A 27,481-nucleotide genomic window follows, 5' to 3' on the forward strand; every position below is an offset into this window, starting at 1 on the left:
GAGTAGATTGGTATTTCAATATTGTGATGAAATAGATGACTGTAGAGGTATAACTTTTTTATATCATCTTCATCTTCTACTCACCCAATAAAAACACCATAATTGGAGAGGGACAAGTTTTTAGATTAACTAATGCTAACTTCCACCTTCTGTAAACTCTTTTCAACTCATTTAATTTGAGGTAGCCTGCTAATTGTTTCTTATGCCTTTTAGTTCATTTTCCTTTTGAGTGCCTAAAAAATCACTAGTTTCGAAGATAGTGTACTTTTCTGGTAAAATTGATTGGTTTCACATATGGGTTTCTAGATCCCAGTACAGAATACATGGTTGCAGCAAGATAATTTTCTTTTGTAGCTTTATAGTTATTGATTCTACCCACAAAACTGTTATTTCAAGAAGGAAGAACAGCTGATGCTCCCGGAGTAGCGGTCCTGGGCTGGTCAACTTCGGTCAACTGTCCACCCAGTCATGTAGTCCTTCATCGCTTAGATGTGTTCGCCCTGTCCATGTGCAGAGAACAAGACATATATTATGTCCGAGCCCGCCCAGAGTTTGACCTTCTCCGGTCCTGGAAGCAGCTATCTGCTCCCTTCTTCCCCCCCCCCCCCCAGCGAAGCCAAGAATCGTGAGCGCCTAGCCCAGCAAGAAAAGGCCTACCGCTAAAGTTTTTAGGGTGGCTGGCTATAATTTTAGTCACCTTAACAAGCAGAACACAGATGTAGGGTCAAGCAAGTATTTTTTCTATTAGCGGTGATAGTTGTGATTGCCTATTTATATTCTGATTGTATTAAAAAAAAATTTGTCAACAGATGCCAATTATGGGAGAAGGAAATTGAAATCAAGGAGATGAAAGAGCAATTAAATGAACTTGTAGGTCTATTACGACAGAGTGAAGCATGGAGAAAAGAAATTGAGAAGCAGCAAAAACTGAGAGAGCAAGCTGTTGCCATTTCCTTGGCTACGTCAGCTTCGGTGAGATTCTCTGTGCAACTCTTTTTCTTTTCCTTTTTTTTTTCTTTTTTATTTAAGAAAAATATTTGCACCAGAAACTAAAACATATTCACCATTGAGAGTGGAGAAGGAGACTTACCAATTATTTAATCCTCAATCTACAGTCAACCCTCCAAACCCATGTGGCTTGTTTCACCCCTGAAATAATCCTAACGAATAAAAGGTTAAACAAAAGAATGAAATAATATCAAAGTTAAAGAATCAACGTGGCGAAGTGTCCAAAAAAAGAAAGATAAAGGAAGTATTGTCTGACAGACCCAGGGAAATCACTGCCATTCGTGCTAGTGCTAGTTCTTGTACTATACGTCCCATTTTATCTATTTATTCCACTTTCACTACAAATATAACTATAAATGAACTGTCACTGTAATTGTTGCTACCACTTGAAATGGAGCTATAACTATCAATACTGAATTTTTCTTTTTTGGGGTAAAAACTATCAATAATGATTTCAGAACAAAGATAACTTTCAATCCAACTATTTCGAGGGGGGAGGGATTTAATTCCTTACCTACACTGGGGAAAGGAGAGGGAACATTTTAGCATTAGGGGGATATGCACTGCTTGAAAAAGTTTAGAATCAGGTAGAAAGTTTTTTTTGGGGTGGGCTGGGAAAAGAAAAAGTACGGTGAGGGGGACATAGGAAACTAAAAGAAAGAACAAAAGATACTATTGGGGTAGAGGGAGGGTTTTTTTTTTTATTAAAAAGAAGGGTTGTTATAATAAAAGATGCAAATGGAAAAATAATTATGTTGAGAGTAAAATTGGTAGAAAAAAATGAGCATCCTACCAAACTGATGGAGTGAATACTCCCTCTTTCTGTAGTAGGCATAAATAATTATATTTTGTTTTATATTCAGTTTATGACAAGAAAGTTAAATACTCAATGGATGTAGCATGAAGATTGGAAACCATCTACTTAAACTGGCATCTATAGAGAATTTAAACATGAATTGCTATATTTTTAAGGGCCTATTGTCTTTGCGGCAAATGGAAAAGTCATAATTATTTAGATTAAATAAAAACTGTGTAAATCTTTAAAAAATTAGCAAGTTAGAACAACAAATGTAACAAGAATACCCCCATCCCCACCTCCCTTCAAAAAAAAAAAAAAAACCACACACACACATGCTCCACCTTTTATCAAAATGGTTCTGACAACAAGAAAAGAAGTTACTTGGGTGTTAACAAACAAACCCGAATATATAGCATAATAACAAAGCTGAAGTATTCCAAACATTTGGCTTCCATTTTAATGCGTAATCTTAGAACCGTAAAAGGGTATGAATGCAAGTATCGTGGGACCATCGTATTTTCTGTTACTGAAGTCTGCAACTTGATTGTGTAAAGGATTTATCTGAAGGTATTCATTATTTGTTTAACATGTGAGATTGGCAATGTACAGGTGAACTCACATGGTACATTGAAACATTTTGCTGATGACATAAGTGGTCCCTTGTCTCCAATGTCAGTACCTGCACCGAAGCAACTCAAATATACCGCAGGCATTGCTAATAGTTCAGTCAGGGACTCCGCAGCATTCCTAGACCAATCACGGAAGGTTAGTTTGTTAGTTCGTGCTGTTTCTTGGGTTGGGAACTGGGATATGCATTGTTATTTGGTTTAGAAGTTGGGTTTGGTGCAATTTCAGATGGTACCAATTGGACATCTATCGATGAAGAAGCTGGCAGTTGTTGGACAATCTGGAAAGCTCTGGAGGTGGAAGAGGAGTCATCATCAGTGGCTGTTACAGTTCAAGTGGAAGTGGCAGAAGCCATGGAGGCTCTCAGAATGGATCAGGCACAGCGACGAGACAATTGTGAGATCAAAACCTCGTCAGCAGGTTTTGTAGGATATGATGTGAAATCTTATATACCAGCTTTTCTTTCCTCATAACTCAGCTTTGACCACAACACGACTCCAATGGCATGGAGGGAATGCAGGAATATAATGGAGGTAACCATCATGAATCTTAGACTTCTCTATGGCTTGTTTTCTTATGGATCTGTGACCTCATAGATGGGCAGATTTTCAAGGCCTATAAGACTAACACAATCAAAAACCAAGATGGCTTTAGCCTTGGGACATTCTTTTTATCTCAAACTTTAGGACAGCACTCATCATCTTCGGCAACAGTCACAATGCGAAGTAATTGTTTTATATCAGAAGGGACACGCTTACCAAAATCAGTTTATATTTGAGAAAGCACAATATCGATATGGAGTTACCAACTTTTACTTGATACCCATGGCTTGATTCTATCTCCTAACTGCCATAATTGCATCAAATTTGTTGTAGCTCACCTGTAACAATCTGGTTACATGTTTTTCAGCTTATTGATCAGTTTCTGAACATATAGCAACCTTGTTATGTTTCTTTTTGGATGTAGGAATGCCTTAAAATGGTGATGGGAGAACCATGTTTTTGCGGTTTTTTGGCTGAGAGGTTAGCTAATCTAGAGTTACGAAAGTTTGCTTTCTTGTCAGGATTCAAGCAAATGTTCACTCCACCAGGAGCATCTTGGAAAGTGTAGATGTTTCCAGTGGGTTGACCAAAATAGTCAAAGCAGAACGCCAGAAGTGTTGGATGGAAAAGCAGAGATAGTATGGGCACTACATTCGCAGGAGGAGATCTGGCACAATAGTGTAGAATTTTCAATTGTTTGGTGTTTTTTCCTTACTATATATATATATTTTGTAACAATTAGAGGGGAAAAATTCTTGTAATGTTTTGTAGCCTTGTCCATCAAAGGTGCTTTATGATAGTTCTTTTTTTTTATTATTTTTATTTTGTAGTCTTCAATACCTGCTTGTGTTTATTGTGTATAATAAGCACAATATTGATTTTGTTGGAAGAAATATAAATCTGTAATCTTTTTCATTTATGCTGAGTGAAACTCTTTTACACCATTTTATTTTTTACATCCACATCCCTTCTCTCTGTACCCTCATATTATTAACCGTGAGTGTGGTAGTCTATAATGCTTCAGGAGGGGAGTCTATACTTAGGCATATTCAACGCCGTACAGGTATGAAATTGTTATGAGAGAAGGTTGATCTCTAGACTTCAATCTGGATTCTGGAGCAGTAGAGCTGGCCCAATCCAAGACCAATCCAACCACTATTTTTCGTGAGACCAGCTTCAGCCCAAACCAAGCGAAACTTTTTAAGCCCACAACCAGGTTCGGGTTTCTCGGGTCGAGTTTGGGTTTGGATGAATTTTCTTTTTTAGTGGATAATGAAGAACAAACATATCTTGGTTTATTATTTTCAATCTTTATTATTAAGGACTCCTGAGTCCTGATTGTTAAACTCAGATTCGTTTTCTTTTTGGGAGTTAAACTGATGAGATTTCTATTTTCTTTGTAAAAATAGATGGAGGAATTTTTCCCCTAATAATGAGGAAAGGGGATCTCACGATCATGATTTTAGGTATTGATATCGGGCATCGGCTGGATTGGTATCGGGATTGGTATTGGATCGGATATGGGATCGGTATTGATTGTATCGGATAGTTTTACCTTAAAAAATATTGATACTCGACAATTATATCTCTATGTTCGTACTGTTCATCGGTCCAGTATCGGCTAGGTATTAGTGTTGGCCGATACCAATATGGATTGGCCAATCTGATACCAATACCTAAAATCATGCTCGCAATGTTCACAAGGTCCGATCTATACTTTTATGCTGCAAACGAGAACTGATCAGATTGGATCAGAATCAATTTGAATTGGTCCGGATTGGCATTGAAGGCAGTTTATTTCAGACATCTATGGTTATTTTCATACAGAATCAGTCTGAGTCAGATAAGGCAGAATTGGAATAAAAGCCTCGATCCATTCCCATCTGAATTGACCATCCAATTTTTAAAACCCTAACACCCAACCGTCCATCTATAGAGAACTAATTCGAGGATCCCCACTACTAACCACCCTTAAACCATGTGGCCGATTTTTATAGGACCGAGTTTCCCTTCATCTGTGATAAGAGAGGAAGTCATTGGTTTATGATGACTATAGGAGAACAATGGGGGTATTATCGATTTCCCACAATAGGGAGAGAGTTATAATGAACCAAGATGGGTGTACTTTTCCTTTCTCCCATGACGAAGGAAAACGTACCCCAATTTTATATCTCTATCTCATCTGATTCATATTTCGGACGTCTACGCATAAAAATGTCACCTCGAAATCTTTTAAGAGTCATGGAGATTAGAGAGATCCAATTTTTATGACACTATTCACCCGGTCAAAACTGGACTTCTTATTTATTTAGTATTTTTATTAAATAATAAACATGCGTTGCATCACGATCTACAAATATTATTAAAGATTAAAACCAAGAACATAATTGCTAAAAGAATTGGAAATTGATGGAGATAGGGGAAGAGACACACCTCCATGCAAATGCTATAAAACCAAGTTAGTAAACACATAATAATTAGACTAAACAACAATTATGAATAAATAATAATCGTAAACAGAAAACTAATGATCCCGAGATTACGAACCATGATACGAATTATTTTCACATGATGCCTTTTGGTGAGAAACTATACTCTCATACCATTGGAATCCCATGCCACCTCTTCCCATAAAACTTACACAGCTTTACAATTTTTCTTGGGCAAGGGATCTACAAGCTGCCCACTTATATTGGTATCTTGCACGCCAAACTAAGGGTGTGTGTTGGTTTAGTTTCGATTATTCGATTTGGTTTAAGATTCAAAATTCATAAACCAAAATCGAACCAAATCGAAATAGGAACACATTTTTAAAATTATAATTGAATCGACTCGGTTCATATTCAGTTTAAGTTTCATTTCGTATCTGATTCCTTATTCGATTCATATTCAATTTAGGTCATATTTTAACATTCATGAATAATAGAAAAATAACAATAAATTAATCGCTTTTTTTTTTTCATAGAGGAAACAAAATAACAATAAATTGATGAAGATCAAAGCAGCTTAATTCCACTATTGGAAAGAAAAATTCTCTCCTTATTGAAGTACAGTACCATCCGACATGGATCAAAGATTTTAACACTGTGATAGTTATCGATGATGGACTTGTCCCTTCAAGCGGAAAGATATTGTAACAAGGGAAGCTCTTTCAAGGAAAACATAGAGCCCACCTTAATCTCAGGTTGAGAGCACAAGGAGAGGATGCTTGGTGAGGTAGGGAAGGCGACAAAGGTATGAGAAAAATACACGGAAGGCGTGAGAAAGGGAATGAATGTTTTCTTTATTAGTTTAAGATGAGATAATATGATGTGTATGCCGCTGTATGAAAACATGGTGCACCGCCACCCACTTCTATCATTCTATGGCGCCATTGCTAGTCACAGGCTTGTATGCAACAACAACTCTCTAGGTTTAGGTGAGAAAAAATTGTCGCCATGATTTAGGACAGACTTGCCATTAAGTTTGGAGTTAATTTTGCATTCATCCCTCCAAGCAGGAACACCATTTGCGAGTCCTAGATCCTAATTTAGATGGTGACTCCCCTTTTCCCAGTCCACCCTCTTGTGACGTGAAAAGATACTAACAGAGGGTACTATAGCAGTCTAGTCTACATCCCCCCCCCCCCCCAAGGTGTAATTCCAGATGCTCCCCAAGATCCATTGTACCTACACTTAGGCCATTACATATGACCTTTGAATTAAAATAAAGAAGGGTGTTTTTGATTCCGTAGAACAAAAATTGAGAATTAACGATGAAACTCACTTACCCAAGAGTCCAATCATAGAGTCACACTATGGTGAATAAAGAAATTTGTTTTCCTTAATTGGTGACGACAATCTTTTCCCTTAATAGGAAGAGAATGACTCGTATCAGTATAGTTTCAAAGTAGCTGATGTTAATTTTGTAATATAGGAAAAGTATTTGAATTAAAATTTGACTCATCAATAAGGGGGTTGACATCTAATTTGATTTTTGGTCCCACTCAAAACCACCTTATCACCGTATAATGGACTCCATATGAAAGATCATATTACTCGAGTTGTCAATGGCGATAATGTTGTACCATGATTCACATGTGAAGAACCATAAGCTGAAAACTCATTGAAGGCTTTTCTACTACTACAGATATAACCTCTAGTAGTGATTACTCCTTGACGTTGAATGTTAAGTCACTTCTTGCACGCCAAAAGTATTAATAAATAAATTTTATCTTCAAAGAGATAGAGACTGAGAAAGGAAATGGATGTTTTTTTTAGGGAAGAAGATTTCTGTCTGGGAGTGTAGCCTACGCCAATACTCCCATGTGTCTATCTCTCTCCTCCTGAAAACAAGGGGATAGAGATGTCTTTTCAGATGAGGAGGAGAGGGATAGACTCATGAGAGTTCTAACATAGACCACACTCCCAAACAGAAAACTTTCTCCCTTTTCTTTATTAATTTAAGGTGAGACATTATGGTGCGCGTGAGTGCATATGAAAACATGATGCACCATCACCCACTTCTATCATTCTATACATGGCGCCATTGCTAGTTACAAGCTCACTTGCAATAACACCACTCTCTGGGTTGAGGTGGGAAAAAATGACATCATGGTGCATGTCATCACTTGTCAATCGCCATGGCATGTTGATCATTTTATCGAATTTGGTTTGGTTCGATTTGATTCTAACCGAATGTTTAACCTTTGAAACTGAATCCGAATCAAACTGTAAAAAGAATTCATTTTTTTAAAAACTAAAACCGAATTGATTCGTCTTCGATTCAATTTGACCCCATTTTAAACGGTCAGTTTCAGTTTCAATTTTCGATTTCAATCCCAAAGTGACACTGCTACGCCAAATCAATAGCCCACAGTGAAAGAATGCATTTTGATGGAGCACGATGCATTATGCAGGGGGCCACATATTTAACGAGAAGAGACTACTTTCCCTTTTTCATTTTTTAGGTTAACTCAAAATTGTAGAAAATGTGGATGAGCTTCTAGCTGAGTCACAGCCTCCACTTAATGTAGAGTTTCGTCATCATGTAATTCCAAAGAAGATTCAAGTTACCAAAAAGAAATTTTAGATAAATTGAAAATAGAGATAAGAAAAAAAGTAATTCGATATTATTCCAAAATGAAGAATGAGTTAGCTAGTCTTATTTAAATATATTTTTAGGGTTTAAATTTGATGCACCATTAAGTATTGCCAACTTTTCGAGTTGAGCTCGTCTCCAGGGAGGCGTGCGCCCAGGGTGCTGCCAGGAGGCATCTAGCGGTTGAGCTGTGCCGCACATATTTCAGTGCATGTCTAGGGATGTGTGCAACACAATTCAACGGCTAGCAGTGCCCTAGCAATTCCCTGCTCCCTGGAGACGATCCTGATCCCAACTTTCCACCAAAAAAACAAGTCTTGCCAACCAATCTTTTCGGTGCAAATAAAATTCTTCAGTTAAATAAATGTGTTATTACACTTCTACTCTCATCTCAATCCAACGGTTGAAAGGTATGACCTTGTATGTATACAATATAAGATTGTACACAAAAATTGGGTTTTATAAATTTTTATTTTTATTTTTTATGGAAGAAAGAACTTTATTTGAAAGCATGGCCTACCGCCTACATCGACGATCTCATCTGGGACATCTCTGCCTTTAGTTTGAGGGAAGAGAGAGATAGACACCAGGAGTGCCAGCGGAGCGGACATAGAACCATTTCCCATATTTTAGAAGGGAGATGGTTCTCTAAGCTAGTGGCATAAAAGAGCACAGTAACAAGATGCGTCAAAATGGTATTGTGCATGAGAGGGCAACAAGGTCATTTCATTTTTTAAGAAAACATATAGACATAGGAAATGCTAGTATACCATTGTACCCTACCCCAACAATTCAGAGAAAGCCCCTACGCTCATACACAGGGTTGGCGAATTGAGGCAAAGGTACAGCCTGTGAGTCAGCCCTACAGAAGACACTGAGTCAATCCATTTGACTCGGGCATGGATTGGTAAGCTTTTCCTCCAACGATTGAAGCCCTTCAACTGTAATCTCCTCTATCAATCTATTCCCAAAATTGATTTGAGTGCAAGAGCCAGGATAGATTCATTGATTTTAGGGTTCATCTTCCCCAAATGTTTTAGGGTTTCATTTTCAGTTTCAAATCCTAAACCATTTGGGGAAGATGAGGGCAATTTGATCACTTTACTCTTTAATTTTGATAGATTTTTGTCACATGGGCATTTTGGTCATTCGATTATCTGAAACTAACATCGAACCTCCAAAACTAACGGATTGGACCAAAATGCTACACTGTTTTGAAAGAAGGGAATAATTTGCAATTAGAAAAATTGTAAGGATGCATTTGGATAAATGGGCATTTTCAAGGGGGGGGGCATTTGTAAAAAAACCCCGATAATAATGACTAGGGGACGGAGATATATCGGAGGCTCAAACTGGGGGAGGGTGTTGTATTCTTTTCTGGTAGTGTGGACGACGTGGAAGAACTTGAAAATAAAGAAGAAGAAGAAGAAGAGAAAACAAACGAGTGGATTGAATTCAATGTATTCCACTATTCCTTTTTTTGGGTATTAATTTTATCCATCATGTTCATAGGACTCCAATGGCATTAATGACATTTTACAGGGGAGAAAATGGGTAAGCACCTCTCTCGCTCTCTCTCTCTCTCTCTCTCTCTCTCTCTCCACTCCTTTTCATTGACGGACTTTCATGATTTTCATCATCTCTGCTCCCACCTCCATGTGTCTGGCGCAGCCTGCGCTGCGGCACAGAGAAAATGGGTAAGCAATTAATGTTAGGAAGAGTGCCTTTTCTCTCTGTCTCTCTCCACTCCTTTTCATTGAATGACTTTCATCATCTCTGCTCCATTGCTACCAGACTGAACCCCACAAGCCCTAAAACTTTATTTTGGTCTAATTACTTCTCAGTAACCTTTACCCTATAAAATATCTCAGCATCTCATATCACAAAAATTTTCAGGTAAAAGACCAGATCAGAAGAATCGAAGAGACAGAGACAAGGAGAGAGAGATGGGAATTCATCTGTTGGTAGCGGTGGTGAAAGCGTCATTCTTACACTGGTTTAAGTTCTCCCCACTGTTGTGGCCCTTCAATCTGTACCTTCCAGTCTCAAGGCGTGTCTGTAGGATGTGCGATACCCTTTCCACCGCCTCATCTCTTCTGGCCTTCAGGCTTCATAGGATTTTCGCCGGAGGACCCAACGGCGAAGGCAGGGGACTCAACAGAATGGAAAGAGCCATACGGCTTTTCTGCAGAGAAGTGATCTCTGGACCCACCCACTTTCCTCACAACTCCATAAACGAGGCCAGTCTCTATTCCCTCCCTACTGCTGCTCTCTGAACTCCTCCGATTCTTTACCCCTCTCTCTCTCTCTCTCTCCTCTCTCCACCAGATCTCCAGTTGAACCACAACTCAAACTCCCAATCAAGACCAACAGATTCCTCATCCCACCTCTCAGATCCCCGGATCTCGGCTTCCCCAAGCCTCTTCTGTCTCAGTCTGGTGAGTTCTCTTCTGTTACCAAAATTTCTTTGAAAGAAAACATTAAGTTTACACAGATTTATGTGCAAGTGTCTATAGAAATTTTGTTTTTTTAATTTTAAAAAGAAGATTATTAAATGTATAATTTTATAATTTCACTGGGCCACCCAACTGGCCAAATGAAAGAAGAAGACTGAACTTTTCCCCACTGCAAGTTTGTTCTAGGGTTATCATACCTTTGTTCATAAATATAGTTTGATTATTTATCCAAAAATAAAAAAATCTTTAGTTCTTGTGCTACAATTTCTCTGCAACTCGATTTAGTCAATCTCATGTGCTAAATTTATTTTTTATGCATATCAACCCTACCATCATAATGTGTGATTCGGATAAATAAGTCATGCAATGGATATGAAAGTGAATAAATTGACGAATGCAGGGGAAGATCTCGTGGGGGGTGGGCGATGACAGTGTATTCAGAAGAGGAGGGAATGCCCATATATCTGATTATGTAAAATTGAGCAGGAATTGATGGATTTTGTGACCTTTATATATAGAATGTATGAGGAATCTTTAGCAAAAAATTACATTTTCCAGTGTTTAATCTGTCTTCATTTGCCATTTGGTTGATTTCTTGAAAAGAAGATCAGGAAGAGAGAGAGAGAGAGAGAGAGAGGGAGAGCCTTTAATGCTCTTGGTTGTCCTCCCTCCTCAGTCCTCACCATGGTTTGATGTATTGGATGGGAATTGGTCGAGGCCAATCCCGAGATTTGACCGATACAACAAGGTTCGACTGGATTGTTGATTGGATTGCCCAACTTGGTTGGGTCGGCCGATCCCACTTAATAGGTTTTTTTTATTTTTTCAAAGTTTTCAAAGTTTTTTTTATAGTTTTTTATATTATCTTGACCGTTACTGATCGATTCCAATCGATTTTGACCGATCCGATCCAGATAATATCGGCCTATCCGATCTTAAGATCACAACATCCCCCAACTCTGGCCAATATATGACCTAATCCATAAATAACGATTTTGGGGGGTTTTTTGACCGATCTTGACCAATTTGGACTGATCCGATCAGGATCCAGAAAGGTTTTGACCATGATCGATCCCAAGTTCGATACCTGGATTTTGAACCTTGGTCCTCACTCACTCACCTGAGTGAGTGAGTGAGTGAGTGAGTGAGTGAGTGAGTGAGAGAGAGAGAGAGAGAGAGAGAGACTCAGGTAGTCAGAGATGCCATGTGACACATGGCATGCAGCCCAACAATGCAAATGGGCTGGATTTGGGTCCTTTGTAGCGTGGCATGGTGTGTAGTGCACCATCTGACGGCCCGTAGTGCTTGGGGATGCAGCCCAACACACAAGCGGAGTTTTGGGTTGCATGCCCAAGCATTTTGGGCCGTTGGATGGTGCATTACACACCATGCCCCTTGGGACTCGGTCTTCACCAGAGGTTGTAGGCGAAGTTAACTTGCCAACGCTGGAGATTTCTCTCTATAGGAGTGAAGAGTGAGAGACGATCGTCTTCAGGGAGGAGAGAGAGAGAGAGAGAAAGAGTTAATGATTTTTTTGGGAAGTGGAAAAGTTTTCTCAAACTTAACAGGCCAGGTGTCAAAACCAAATCGAAACAAAAAATTGATCTTGAAATCGAGTTGAATCGAATTAATTCGGTTTGGTTTCAGTTCAGATGTATGATAATTTAATTCGGTTTGGTTTTGGTTTCAGTTTCATGTGCAAACCCGTTAATTTGAACTGAAATTGAATCGAATACCCATTTATTCGTAAACCTTATATTTTTTAATATCTTTTGGATAAATGATAATTTATTAAGTTAGTAAAGTAATCAAAATCGTATGCACCAAAATCAAAATGATAATATCTTTTGAAACAGATAATTTTGATGTGTTTCTCTATGATTTTATTGATGTGTTTTTTTTTGGAATTATAATTTTGATATGTTCCTTTAAGGTTTTGTGAGCATTTATTTATACAAATAGAGTCATTAGATAACAAAGCAAAACAGCAACAATGGATGAACTAGCAGCCTATAAAAAATGGAACTGTATTAAAAATCGAATTAAAACTCTTTTTTGAAACCAAATTAGAACAGAGACCGAACTGAACTGAGGTGTTTCGGAGTCGATTGTTAGTCCCAGAATCGACTCGGGTTTCGATTTGATTTCAGGTTACATCCATAAGGCATGAAACCGAACTGAATACCCGAAACCGAATCATAGAAACCGTAGGGTGTCATAACTGTAGACGATAAAAATCCATAACTAAAGTCCATGACCTGGCTCTCTTCACGTTTTAAATAAAATGGACAGACGAAGCTAAGAAACAACTCTTTGTTCTTTAATATAAAAAAGCAAAGATAACGCTGCACCATTAAAATATATAAGGAAATGGGCATACTTGTGTCAGGTAGAGGTGTCCGAACCAGTTAATCAACTGAAGTCGATCGAAATCAATTCGAACCAAAACCGATATGGCCTATTGGCTGATGTTTCGGATTGGGGTAATGCAACCTCGCAAACGAATCAAATCTTATCGGAAACGAAATTTGTTGATACTGAATTGAAATCAGCTGAAAATCCGGACCAAAACCGAACAACCTCTCTAAACAGCTTCATGTCATTTCCCAATTGAGACTTTCGTTCGTTGAATTCTTTTGCAAAAATTTATAGGCCTTGATATTCTACTGGATAAGTAAATTTTTTACCACAATTAGAAAGATGATGTATGGGATGTGAGATCCTTGTAGTAGGTTGGACCAACATCCAATCGAGAGAGGTGCGAAGCCAAAAAAAGCTCTTGAAATTGCATATGGTTCAAGAGTCAGTTATCGAATCTCTTTTACAGTATCATATTAAGTGTTCAGTTGATAATTCTCTTTGACAACTATACCTCTAATATTAATTAATTCATAGACATAAGGAATCCAAAATGCAAAACGAGAAAACTGTAACTGCAAATGAAGTTTCTTAGAAATTTATTGCCGCCAAATTTCAATTTAAGCAAATTTCAATTCAACAAATGGATAACCAAGGTTGAACATCTGGCTTACATTTGTGACACATGACTATTTATTTACCAACATAAAAATGACTGAATCTTGTGCAGAGCAGCTTAAATTTGTGATACATGATATGCAAGAAATCGAAAGTTTTTTCTTAATTGTGTACACAAATGTATGGTAACCCGAACACAAACTGGACTGAAACTGAAACCAACCTGACAACACACCGATAAGAAATCCACAGGGTTGAGTCATAGAAGCACGTTCTTGAAGAATACCATACAGAAAAACATTTTGGACATCCAATTGTTTGAGAGGGCAGTTGTGTGAAATAGCGATATTCAATATTATAGTATCCGTTGTACGTTTTAAAACTGGACTAAATATACATACCCTCATAAACAAGGCCCTTCTGTTGTGTATACCCTTGCGCCAATAAACCAGCTCTACACCACTCAATTGATCCATTACTTCGTTGTTTAATGTGAAATATACATTTACAACCAACTATGGACATATATATGTGTTACTGGTGGAACCAAAACCCATTTACCATTTCTGAATATGATCTTTATATTCAACAGACATGGCCTCCCTCTACTGTGAAAATTTTTAACTTTGGAGGATGATAGTGTGAAGTCGAATAACAAGAAACAGCAGTTTCAAAAACTGAATCTCAGTGTTCTTTTGGAATTTAAGCATGACTTAATCAAGATCGTTCCATCTCTACAATATGTCATCGTCAGCAACCCCATTTTGTTCAGGAGTATGTGGACAGTTCACTTTAATGTCCAATCCCATGGCAATGAGAAAAGGTGCGAGTCTTTCATACTTGTGACCCCAATCAGTTTGCAGGTATTTGATCTTACAACCCAAGATATTCTCAGCAAATGTCTTACATTTAACAAAGACATTGAATACTTCGGATTTCTGTGCTATGGAGAAAATCCAAATAAATTTACTGAAAAGATCAGTGAAATGAAAAAATTACGATAACCATTATGAGAAAATAATGGTGTAGGTCCCCGTACATCTGAAACAATTAAATCCAATGATCGTTCATAAAATGAAGTAGAAGAGTGAAATGGTAACCTATGACTCTTACTTAGTGTGATAAGCATCACAGATTCACAGCATCCAATAGATATATCAAAAAACAAAAACTGGAATAAAATTCAAAATAAACATCATCATTCTTGCTGAATTTTTTAACCAAGATTAAGTTCTTTTTAATAACAGGAACACACAATATATCATTAAGCAGAAATAACCATGAGAAGTATTTGATGTAAATGATCCAATATGAGAGTTAAGAACACCTTGACCATTACCGACTTTAACTTGCTCAAATCCTTGGTAGTCAATCAGATTGAATGGAGAGATTCTAGATATCAGGTGTGATGTGGTATGTGACCCCTAAATCAGGATACTATTGAGCATCAAAAGCAACCTCAGGTGCTGCTAACATGGCAGTGAGATTAGGTGTAGTCAGTGGTTGATATGCATGATTAAAGCAATTGTGACAGCCAAGGGTTGTATGACCATACTTGTTGCAAACCTGCCAGATAATCTTAGTAGAAGAGATGAACTGAGATGGTAGAAGAGTTACAGAGGTATAACATCCACGTTGCCTACCTTTGCTACAATAAGAGTAATTGGAATGAAACTGACCTTGCATGGAAGAATGGAAATGGTGAGCAAAACGTCTTTTGACAGAAGAGGAGCCCCTACGAGAAGCTACATGAACAGAGGCTGGGGTCTCAAGAAGAGGCTTGTTGAGCTCCTCAATACATTGTTCTTCAGTATACAGATAGCCATATAAATCCTCTAACAGAAATAGGATCAGATCTGGTGTTGATCGATGTCACCAAAGAATTGTATTCTATTCCAAGGCCAAAGAGAATGTTAAGAACGACTTCTTCTGAAATAGCCTGTCCAATTGCAGCAAGGTTGTCAACTAGAGTTTTCTTTTTCTGGATATATTCATGCATGGCGAATCCACCCTTTTTGAGATTCTACAATTGATAAAAGAATTGCATTATGTGAGCATGAGATTGGCCCTTATACATTTTGCTTAGAGCATCTCAATCGGCAGCAGAGGTTGTGTGACCGATGACTTACCCAAGCCCAAGCACGCCTTCTGTAAGAGAAAAGAGAAGCCAACTAAAGATTAATTGATCTTGGTGCTACCATAGAGTGTGAGCAAGGTTGAGTCTGAGAAGATAAGTCAGTGAATTGATGAAATTTGGATGGAAGGACGAGTTTGATCAATGTAACCCATCAAATCATAACCTTTGAGGAGTGGAACAAACTTGAGATTACCAAAGATGATAGTTTTGACAATCAAGTTTAATAGAGATGGACTGGTGAATATTATTGAGCTAAACCAGAAAAAAGGGATTAGATTGAGAATCAAAGGGTTGAGTAGAGTTAGAGAAATTTCCTGAAGTCATTGGGGATCAAAGATGACTGCAAGTCCAAAGCTCTGTTACCATGAAAAGAACTTGGTTATGGAGAATAAAATACAAGATTTTAAGACAACAATTGAGATAATGTGGCACAGGTCGTTTATAATTGTAATAACTGAGAAGATTTCTCCATAAAGAAGATTGCTCCATTTGAGAAGATTTTGAATTTTCTAACGGTTGAAATGATGTGGTCATGTTGGTTACAAATGTAACAGCTAAAAAGATTGCTCCACAAAGTTTAAATTCTATAAAGGTTGAGACGAAGTGGCACATGTCGATTACAATTGTAGCAACTGAGAAGATTGCTCCATAGATTTTGAATTCTGTAACGGTTGAGTCGATTTTGAATTCTATGTCATCTATTCACTCTATGCTGATTCTATGTTGCTTCTAAGTTTTGGGGGAATGATTCAGAAAAGCGAGGAATAAAGTCCAACCTTCCAAGCTAAAGATGCATATTTTCCCTCTTCCTTTTTCTACTTCAAAGTTAACCAGGCAAACGCTACAACTAAGTTCTACATACAAGAAAGCAGATTCTGCTATAACAATGCAAGTCTCCGAAGCTTTCCAGCGGACAGGATTCTATATAAATAAGTCCTCTCCATCAAAGCAGGCCAGAGATAAAAGGACCGCATTCAACGTTTCTTTTTACAGCTACCATAGACTGAATTGGCATCAACTACACCCAAGCTGTTAACACAAGCATGGTGTTATCATGGCAACTATGCAGAATCCATAACATTTAGATTAATTAACTGAGAAAAGAAGGTAAAAACCCATTCATATACCTTCTAATGTCTGCAACACCAGTATGCAAAGTGCTCCTCCCTTCGATGTTTACTGACGAGGCCTCCACACTGTAAGCATATGAAACTGCTTCCGTCTGTGCAGGCATCCAACATAATCTGTTCCCTTCCAGTTTTGGCAAGAATTGAACTTCCATGAAGATCGGGTGCCATAGATGGGGCCCCAGAGTCAAAAGGTGATGGTTTAAATTTCAGTGGATGCGCTTCAGTAATCGCACATTCTGCAAACAAAGAAGCCAGCTCATCAGCAGCAGCATTTGCCTGCACTTTGTTTCGATACAGCTCACGAGCACGGTGCAGAGTTTGGAACACAGCCTCTTCTCCACCATCAGTTCTCATTAACATAATCACCTGTTGCCCAGAGTAGATGTCAAGTATCAATCAAGTAAAACAATATAAAGATATAAATCATTGTACTCTCCAGATGAATGATTTATACTCTTTAGATGAATCACAGTGGTTATGAAAAAAGAAAAGGAATAAAGCACGAAGCTTCAGAAATGGTGAATTTTTGAGAGTTCAAAATATTAGATTCCTACAAATCTTCCTCACAAAATTTTGGATAATCGAACACCTCACCCCATCTCGGGCTCCCCTCAATCCAACAAAACGAATTTCATCTTTGAACTTGAATATGTTTTTCCACATCATCTTTGGAACATATAACAGGCATTAAAGAAAACTTAAACTCCTAGAAACCCACAATGGACCTTAGCAGACCTCCATTAGAATGTACCCATTAAGCAATAAAAATGCAATACATTGAACTTGAAATGCACATGTTATAAAATTTTTCACTAAAACCTCCATATGGTGTTTCTTGATCACCTACTGCATGAAAAACAGGTCTAGATAAAATAAAGAATTAGTAAAAGGACAAGGACAATCCTATAAGCTTTTTTAAGTGCTATATAAATGAGAAGTATTAACTATTACTGTACTGCATACATCAGAAACAACACAATTGGACACATGCATACACAACAGAAATCAAACCATTTATATCAACAGTTAATCTGATCTTACAGCAAAATATAAAAAACTGCATTTTCTAGTATAACAACAGCATTTTGGGGGATAAATAGAAAACTCTGGCAGTTTTATTTTCAGGTTAAACAAATGGTTGCATTCCCCAAGTATCAATTGACCATACAGAATATTCAGAATCTATGCACACCTAAGGCCGGATTTGGTATGATTTCTATTTCAATTTCAGGGGGTGATTTCTATTTAGGAAATTGTTTGGTTTGATTTTTGCACCCACCTTATTTCAGTGAAATAGAAATCAAGTGGAATAGAAATTCTGAAATAGCTGAAGAGGTGTTTCAGAATTTCTATTTCATTTAATTTCACTCTTGCTCTTTAGTGAGCACATGGTTAATTTGATTGGTGAGGTAGTAATTTCATGTTAAAAATAAAACACCACCCTTCTTCTTCTCCTAATGGTCTCACCACCACCGCCACCACCACCTCCACCTCCACCTCCACCACTACCCCGCCACCATCACTACCCTGCCGCCGCTGCCACCACCACCACCACCACCACCACCCTTCCCAAAGAAATATAGAGAATCTATTTTCAAAAATTGAACTACCAAATGGATTTTTTTATTCTTGAAATATTTAATATTGGTACAACCAAAACAATTTCAATTTTTTCACCAAAATCTATTTATTGACTATTTCATGAAATCAATCCAAAAAAGAAACAGAAATCATACCAAATCTGGCCTAAGTGAGAAATGTTGGACACTTCTCATAGAAATAAGTTCTAATTTTCACAAGCCAAAAATCCCAACATTATCAGTCACTGGCACCAAAAGTGCATGCTATTTACCATGGTCGTCTTACTTTGCCTAAAAGCCTTCACAGATCCATATAAACTCAACTAATAACATCATAAAGACAAGTACCACAAAACTATAGCAGAAAGCCATAAGACAAGGAACAATAACTTCCAGAGAATGTTCAGTAGGCTTGGAATGCTCGCAAAATGCACATCAAGAAATTAGTGTAAAGTAGGTAAGACCCTTCACAAGTACAAGGTACATCATATAGAATCATGCTTGACAAGAAATGAAGTATACTCATTTCTATCATTGAAGCACTTCAAAAATTTAAGCAGCCAACAATGACATGCCTAGTGGCCTAAGACTTTCTTTCGATGAAAGTCCCGAACACAAGAAATTACACTCCCAAAAAGAATTTAAGATTCCAAAGAAGTGACAGACCTCACAGAGAGATCCAGTTGATCTCCTAACAAGAGCCAATAATATTTCTACAAGAACTCAGAAGTCACAAAATTTCAGTCAAAAGGAAAACTCCCGAAACAGAGCCAAAAACATGCATACCTAATCACAATAGTTATCTGTTTTAAATCACAATGGGGCTTGGAATCAGAAAGAAATTATGGCATAGTTACTAATTCACTAGGAACATATGCAACTTCTGCACTGGTTGGTTAAGGACTAGTTCAAACAGCTGCTCAGGCAGCATTCAAATTCTGTGGACATGCTTTCCATGTCACCATCTACTGTTGGTAAGTTTCAGTTCCAACGAATTTCACCCTGTGGCATTGGACAGTATGGGATAACAGGAAAATTTGGTGCACCACATGGTTGAGGTGGGGAGCAAAACTTGTCAAATGGTCAATCCAAAGGATGACCTACCCATCCAAAATTTGGATTGAATAGATCAGCCCTCCACAATGTCTAAATAGGTAGACTGTAAGGCAAGCTGGAATTTCCAAAATACACTCCTGATACCCTTTCCCACCCTTTCCCATCCTGCGGTGAATGGGATCCCATTCACCGTGGGTGGAGGGAAACTTGGTCCTTCATTTTATACGATGTTTGAGTTTAATAGATATTGGATCTATAAAAATATTGTCTCTAATTGGTCACCCACACAATGGAAATTAGGGTTTTGTTAGTGAGGTTGGGGATCATCTCTAAACACCAACACCTCAAGAGAACGGATGAGTGACAAATGGAAAAAGAAAATTAGGATTGGATGGAGAGGGGAACGTCTAACCAAGTTTGGGGATTAAGTAAATCTTTTCAAAATGGAAAGTAGTGGATGTAATATAAATTTGAAAGTACATAGTTGTCCAGGCGCCGCCTAGGCGTCCAGGCAGTTTTGTAGGGGTCAAGTGACATGCACCTTATTGCAAGGCGACAGGCGCCTTATTGCAAGGTACCTTGCACTAGTTTTAGTGGATGTAAAGTACATGTTTTTATATTTGGTATTTCATTTACTTAAGATATTATTCATAAATAAGCAAATACCCCCTATTTGAATCCAATAAAAATAGTTAAAAAATCAAATTCCAAAAGGATAAAATGTCATCTCCCCAATTCAAGAACAAAAACTGGATTTTCGACGGTAAGTGAAATTTTCAACTTTCTAATGTTGGGATTTTTCTCAAATCTAAAAATTCTATAAATCTTAATATGGTAAAACATTGCTAAAAAACAAAAGTGCAGTAAAATATTCATATGTTTTGTTATCTAAAAAAATATTTTCATTCAAAGCGATTTTGACAGCATTCGCGCATACCAAATAAGGTTTGACTAGAACATAACCTCTTCAATGTAAATCAAATTTAAGCAATTTTGGATTTGTTTGAAAGCTGGTTTTGTGCTCTACCTAATACTAAAAGTCTCATGTAAAAATAAAATCATTTGACTAGTCAAACTTCTTAGAGAACAAAAACATTTCTCTAAATCGAGAGCAATTTAATTACTTATAGATAAAATCATATTTTCTAAGAACAGTATAAATCAAATGTGAGATTAGTATAAACCAAATGTATGTTTGATTGTTTCAAACTTCCAATAACTTGCTTCTTCAGTTCCGTCGCCTTCTAGTTCTATGTTGACTTTTGATGACTTGATGTGTCTTAATGTTGATTTTTGATGACTTGATGTGGCTCGATGTTGACTTTTGATGACTTGAGGTGGCTTAATGTTGATTTTTGACGATATAAGGTATATATTGTAACATACAAAAATATTGTAGCATAGTAAATAATGTTAGAAAAGGGGGGAAATAAAAATAACACTTAGGGGCGCCTTGTCGCCTAAGCGCTTAAACACCCCTCCACCGCCTTGGTCGCCTTGCCACCTTGACAACTACCTACTTATCTTGTAATTTCCGTTCTTATCTAGTGGATCTAAGAAATTTTTCCTTATTTTGATGAGAAATAAGATCACGTAGGAGATTGGTTTCTTTGTTTGATGTAGTTACCAGTTTACTACCTATTTTAGGGTAGAGTGAGGAGTATTGTTCTTTCTTTATATATTGGATGTACCGAAATGAAATACACAGAGAATGATAATGAATTGAAGTTTGAAGTTTACCTCCTATCTTCCTTCCTCTATTTCTTCCTATGCTTATTTTTTTCCCCTTCTTCCTCTGCTGTTCCTTCTTCTTCCTTCCTGTTATTCCTTGTTTGCTAACCGTGGCTCCTACTACCCAATCAACAGGGCTGAGAGAGATTTGATTGATCTCCCTCATCCCTAGCCCTTTCATTTCCAAATTTGGGGTGAGAGTACATCTGACATAGGCGACCCACTGCATCTATTTCCATTTCTTTACAGTTAATAGATAACATACAAAAAGAGCTTCCTTCCCTCAACCAAAAGAAACCAACTCGTAATATTTCTCAATTGAACCGATTAGCAAGCTGCATCCAACCCTATAGAACTAGGTACCTTCGCCCTAGACACTGCTAAGGTTCATTTCTAGCAGCATGCACGGATGCACCTCATCTTTATGATCTTTTCACTGAAGATGCTTCTACTGTAAACTGAGCACTTGGCATATGGCCAAAGAAAATGAAGGACTAAGTTGTTCCATTTCTAAATTATTCAATGAAAAGAACAACACCCAATTTGAGTCTTGGGAATAAATTTTTTTTAGATTATACCATAGCTGAGACGAATGTATCCTCAAAGAATCCCCATGAAATTCACAACCGACCCTTCTTGAACTTGCATTGGTAGCACAGTGCTCTGCCATAAGGCCTAACAAGAAAGTCTGTAGATTCCCCATTTAATAGGTTCCCTAATATATTAAACCAATTAGAACTAACCCTACAGAATTAGGAACCAACTTGCAACATCAATTGAACCAACCCTACAGAATTAGGTAACTGTGCTCTAAACACCGCTACGGTTCATTTTTATAGGCCATGTAGACTGCAAACTGAGAACTTGACATATAGCTAAGAAATCAAAGGACAGAAGCACGGACAAAAAGAAATGAGGAATCAAATCAGGAGAGAAAGGAAGAAAGAGGGTTTTCTGATCGTTCTGAATTACCGCTTGGAGGCCCAGAGACGGCTTCCCCTGATTGATGAGCTGGCGAGCCAATGTAAGTACGCTTCTGAGTTCCTCAGCACGGTTCGAAGGCTCCGGTAACGCCGTAGTGATCTGCGTCGCCGTCGTCTCAGTGTGCATTTCCATACCTGAACTCTCGTCCATGGCACCGGCGTACGAACCAACGATATTTTCCCTATTCTTCTGGCTCTCCATTGTTACAGCAGCAGATAAAAATTCTGTTACATGTAACCATGAGAGGTGATATTTCAATAAAGGGAGAGCGTTCTCTGTGGAAGAGCGCAGGACCCATGCTTGCGGCAGCCAATGAGAACGTACTGGCATTTCAAGGCAGGATTTCTGCCTTTCATGGGGGCAGGATGGTTATTTTGCCCCCCTTCCCCAACTGTGTCTGGCCCATCGGAGAATTTTTCTCCTTCAATAAATCACACATTTTGCGAAAAAGAATGCTACTTGAGCGCGTGTGATATGCTACCCCTGTGACCAGATAGAAGGGCGGGTTTCAGACTTTCATCCTCTCCCCTAGGAAATTCCACCTTTTCATGAGGGGCATGGTTGTCATTTTACCTGCCTCTGTGTCTGAGCACAGGGGTAGCGTGCGATATGATACCCCTGCAACCAGACAGAGGGGCGGGTTTCAAGCTTTCAGCCTTGCCCTCAGGAAATTCCGCCTTTCCATGGGAGGCATGGCAGTCATTCTACTCGCCTCGGTGTCTGAGCACAGGGGTAGCGCAAACACACGCCCAAGAAGCATTCTTTCTCCCACACAATTTTTGGGTTTTTATAATTACCATCCCAAAATCTTTCATATTTATTATTATCCCCCCAAAAATTTTGAAACAACTGTTACCCTCTCCTATTGCATACTAATAACTAATTGGCCCCCACCTTTACAAACCCGTAACGGAGGGGATTAATCGTGACAATGTGCGGTTGTCACAGATTTTTTAAAACCAAAATACTCTTTTTGGGATGGTAATTGTAAAAAACTCCCACCCCATTACCGTCCCTTCTCCTCCTCCTCCTTCTTCTCCTTCTTCTTCTTCCTCCTCTGCAACCCCAACTGCTCCGATCGATGACGCCATCACCACCTGATGTACTCCGGCTTCTTTTCCAAATTTCCTTCTTGGTATTTACAACCTACTCAGGGTTCGATGTTGCCCATGTCACATTTGATCGCTTTAATGGGTTCCTTGGCTTGCCTGTCGAGTTCGAACCTGAAGTTCTGAGGAGGGCTCCCAGTGCCAGGTCGGTTGATTTCTTAGTTATTGTCTTTCTGCATAATATGTTTGAGGGGGGGGGGGGGGGACGGTGTATGGCAATTTTATCTGTGTTTCTGCAGATTTTCTGCATTTCTGCACTGCTAGTGTTTTCTGGAAGTGGGCTCATTTCTTCTCCTCTTTGTTCTTTTCATTTTGATTGTTCATAATGGGTTACCTTGAGCTTGAAATTTATATATTTTTTGAGTTTTAAACAGTAATTTTCTTTTTTGGATTTCCAAATTCAACAAAAACGGAAAATTTGATTCCAACCTGAAGCTGCACCTTGGGAATAAATTAGCACTCTAAAAGTCTTCTCCCTTTTTTTCTTTCAAGAACTTGGCTTTTATGAGACCTGGTGGTTCATAAACTAAAATTTTTATCGCCATTTTGTTTCTAATTCAACTAAGCAGTCGGTAGGTTATAATCAATCGTCCTTTGCTGATAACTGTTTGCTTCGTTCTTGAGGCTTTCTGTGCCTCATAATCCAATGGATCAAAGCTTTCAGACTTTAGTTGTTGTCTTTTCATTCTCGTGCCATTAACTCTCGTTCGGGGCGGTTGGGGTTGCAGAGGAGGAAGAAGAAGAAGGAGAAGAAGGAAGAGGAGAAAGAGCGGTGATGGGGTAAGAGTTTTTTACAATTACCACCACAAAAAAGGGCATTTTGATCCTAAAAAATCCGTGATAACAGCACACTGTCACGACTAACCCCCTCCGTTACGGGTCTGTAATGGTGGGGGCCAGTTAGTTATTAGTATACAATAGGGGAGGGTAACAGTTGTTTCAAAGTTTTTGGGGGGATAAAAGTAAATATGAAAGATTTTGAGATGACAATTGTAAAAAAAACCCACATTTTTTATATGGGAAACATAACGCTACTTGGTTTGTGTGGTGCGCGGCTTCTGCACCTAGACATAGGCTGCGTGAAATGACTACAGTGTCGTCTACGATTTCTGCCTTTCCATAGGGGTGTACCACACACTGGGGGCAAAATGACTGCCCCCACCGCCTATGAAAGGTGGAAATCCCACATTCCCACCCCACATGATGCTTTTGACTATGGTTCCATTGGCGCCCGTGCGCAAGCAAGGGCCATGCTTCCCCATAGAGAATACTCTCTCATATATTTTTTTTAGGGAGAATGTTCTCTATGCCGCAGCGCAGGCTGCGACCAGGCATATGGGTCTACCACTCCAGGGGGCAGGGTGGTCATTGCACCCACTCCCATGTGCCTAGGTGCAGCCTACGTTGCGACACAGAGAATAGCGTCCCTTTTTTTTAATCTAAACCGTTTACTTCCACTCCGAGTTGAGAGAATGCATAAGTAATGTCTAGAGTATAGACACATGCATGGACATATACACTAACATGAGGATGCATATCCATACAAAATGAGGTATTTGATAAACATATCATTTGTCCACGCGATAGAATAAATGCTTTGTCACATTTGAAAGTAGCTGGCCCTACCGCGCACGACTATACAATTCAAGGAAATGGGGTACATGATTATTATTTACAGGTATGGGGTCCAAGGTTTGACAGATCGGGATCGGCTTGGAATCAACTAAGATCAATCCAAATCTTGTTAGATCTAGATCAATTGAATTGTAGTAGGAACATTCCTGCTACAAATGTAGCAGCAAAATATTTTATCATTAAAAAAAAAAAAAAGTGTAGCAACAAAATTCCGTTTGATGGGTGCAGGGTGAAAGGTTAGTAGAGAGTGTTGGGGAAAATGTATAAGGAAGTGAAGGAAAGAGACATTGTGATTCTAATAATGGTATTGGAGTACGGGTGTCAATTGGTTCGGTTCTTTAACGGTTCTGGTCCTATGAGGTTAGGATTAGAATTGGATCAATAAGCTAATCAGTTCCAAACTTGAGATCTAGGTGGGGATGAAAATTGATATTCGAAAATTCGTATTCGATCCGCGTTCGTATCCATTTAGGAGAATCTGAATCCGTCCGAAACTAATTAGATACAAATGTGATAATCCCTTTATCCAATAGATTATTATCTGATTCATAAAGCAATCCGATGGTAATAAAATGTCTAAAATATATTTTTGTCTCCGTCTATCCTTTTAAGTTACCTTATTGGATTTTGTTATCTTAGTTTTATAAATTTATAAGATTTTCTATTGGTTTATATATATTGTTTTGTACAATGTGATACATGGAATCACATATCTATTAAAATAAATACAATATAAAATCAAAAGTAAAAAACGTAAGAAAATCAAAGACTAAGAAGAGTAGAAGAAAGGGTAGTTGCTGAACTCTCAAGTCTCAACCCTAACCCTAATCATAAAAATGGTAAAAATATCAACAGATAGTCGAAAATTCGTATTCGATCCGTGTTCATATCCCTTTAGAAGAATCTGTATTCAAAATATCACTATCCGGAAATTGTCCGAATCCATCCAAAAACCAATAGGATATTATCCGAATCTGTCCGAATATAATTGGATACGAATATGATAATACCACTATCCGATTGAATTCGATCCATTTACATCCCTAGATCCAAGACCATTAACTAATGGATGGGTCGGTTTCGGTTCCAAGCAATCCAAATTAAACAAAAAAAAAAAAAAAAAAAAAAGGGGGGTAAATTACATGTTTTTTTTATTTTAAATAAAAATTTATTGAAGATTAAAAGGAGGCAAACAAACCTAAAGACAGACCAAAGGCAAAGAAAGCTAAAGCTAAAAAGGGAACTTAGTCTTAAAACATATTGGCGAGGGCAACAAGCCACTCACTCACCCAAGAAAAATAATAAAATAAAGCTACAGGGGATCTGTGAGGAGCATCGAGAGGGTCCTTATCTTATTCGATCGTCGGGGGATCTCAGCATAAAAATCAGGCCGATCAAGAGCAACACGGGCCAAAAGAGCCTGCTCCTCCGGCGAAAAGGGAGATGGAATATTTTGCAACCTCACTCCTAACTTCTTTTCAAACGAAACTCAGATCATCCCCTGGTTTTGAAAAAACTCATATCACCCCCTCTACAATAACGATGTTAGTCTACTGTTAGTTATTGGTGTAAAAGGATTATTTTACCCTTGTACTAAAACATTAGAATAAAATTTACAATACTACCCTTCATCTTCAATATTGGTCAAGGGTAGTTTAGGGATTTAAATTTATTTAATTGGCTGATATCATCACTTGATAGCATAAAACTAACGGTAGAGACTAATTTGTCATAATGAGGTCTAAATCAGAGGGTGATTTGAGTTTTTGCCAAAAACCAGGGGGTGATCTGAGTTTCGTTTAAAAACCAGGAGGTGATGTGTAATTTACCCAAAAAAAATATCTAACAAATCCTAATATATTCAATAATATTACAATAAACTAATTTCAATCACATAAGATATGCAACTCACCATCAATTTTTTTGTCAAATCACGAAACTAGTCCATATTACCTCTTGGTTTATATTCAATTAATTAATAGAAACACCACCACCCTTCTAAACTAAGATTATTTTAAGGCATGTTCTTAAGTTAGCATTCCTAAATAGACCTTTAAATTAACAATAATAATCTTTAGTAAAATAGTATATGAGACAAAAGATTTCTGGCAAAATTGAAAAACTAAACAAATTAAGGGCTTGACCTTAGGTATCATAACCTTAATTCTTAAGAATTATATGTAATATATAGGGTTAGAATGTTTATTTGTACTGGTTTCGATCCCAATGGTTCCTAATTGGTCTATCAGTTCTAGAATCATTGGGAGACCAATAACTTAATCGGTAGATCTAAAATTGGACCAATAATTCAACCAGTAGATTTAGAATCGAACCAATAAGCAATTGGTGGGTCACTTTCAGTCCAGTTCCTGGGTAGGGTCCAAAATTGACACCCTTATATCGAAGTGTGTGGACTGCAACTCAAAGAAGAGCAACAAATGCTCCAAATTTCCTTTTAAGTTCTCTCCATTGTTGCCCAAAGATGGCATGACCTATTTTACCCACTCTAATTTTAGCGAGTACAGTGTGGTGGACATTGCCAACGTAGGATTCGGCTCCTCTCCAATAAGAAAATCACCCAATAAGTGCCCATATCACATTGATATCTATACTATACCATATGCGATATATT

General features: G+C 38.0%; 2 protein-coding genes across 5 annotated transcripts in view; one reads left to right on the forward strand and one right to left on the reverse strand.

The window, feature by feature from the left end:
* Window positions 1-3,896, forward strand: part of LOC122657538 (kinesin-like protein KIN-4A) — a 28,037-nt gene extending 24,141 nt beyond the window's left edge. For all 3 annotated transcript variants that reach the window (XM_043852268.1, XM_043852269.1, XM_043852270.1), the window contains 4 exons: window positions 810-972; window positions 2,417-2,572; window positions 2,663-2,967; window positions 3,401-3,896. In XM_043852268.1, the coding sequence (XP_043708203.1) occupies window positions 810-972; window positions 2,417-2,572; window positions 2,663-2,863 (520 nt within the window). In that variant the 3' untranslated portion in view covers window positions 2,864-2,967; window positions 3,401-3,896. The remainder of the gene's footprint in view (window positions 1-809; window positions 973-2,416; window positions 2,573-2,662; window positions 2,968-3,400) is intronic.
* A 12,501-nt stretch (window positions 3,897-16,397) lies between these two features.
* LOC122657539 lies at window positions 16,398-22,308 on the reverse strand. Of its 2 annotated transcripts, none has more exons than XM_043852271.1 (3): window positions 22,094-22,308; window positions 16,752-17,120; window positions 16,398-16,653 (listed from the first exon to the last, which is right to left on the reverse strand). In XM_043852271.1, exons 1-2 carry the CDS (start codon window positions 22,304-22,306, stop codon window positions 16,755-16,757), a joined length of 579 nt encoding a protein of 192 aa, XP_043708206.1. In that variant the 5' UTR covers window positions 22,307-22,308; the 3' UTR covers window positions 16,398-16,653; window positions 16,752-16,754. The 2 variants fall into 2 exon arrangements, with proteins under 2 accessions (XP_043708206.1, XP_043708207.1); XM_043852272.1 differs by lacking the exon at window positions 22,094-22,308 and adding an exon at window positions 17,264-17,364 and having other exon boundaries at window positions 16,752-17,122.
* Window positions 22,309-27,481: the final 5,173 nt, after the last annotated feature.

The sequence above is a fragment of the Telopea speciosissima genome, chromosome 4 (assembly GCF_018873765.1).
Source record: "Telopea speciosissima isolate NSW1024214 ecotype Mountain lineage chromosome 4, Tspe_v1, whole genome shotgun sequence".
Taxonomy (NCBI): Eukaryota; Viridiplantae; Streptophyta; class Magnoliopsida; order Proteales; family Proteaceae; genus Telopea; species Telopea speciosissima.

Coding starts and splice junctions, on each gene's coding strand:
- LOC122657539 (XM_043852271.1), bottom strand. CDS start 22,306: ATGGAGAGCCAGAAGAATAGGGAAAATATCGTTGGTTCGTACGCCGGT. Junction 17,121..22,093: donor CGTCTCTGGGCCTCCAAGCG/GTAATTCAGAAC, acceptor TCTGGGCAACAG/GTGATTATGTTAATGAGAAC.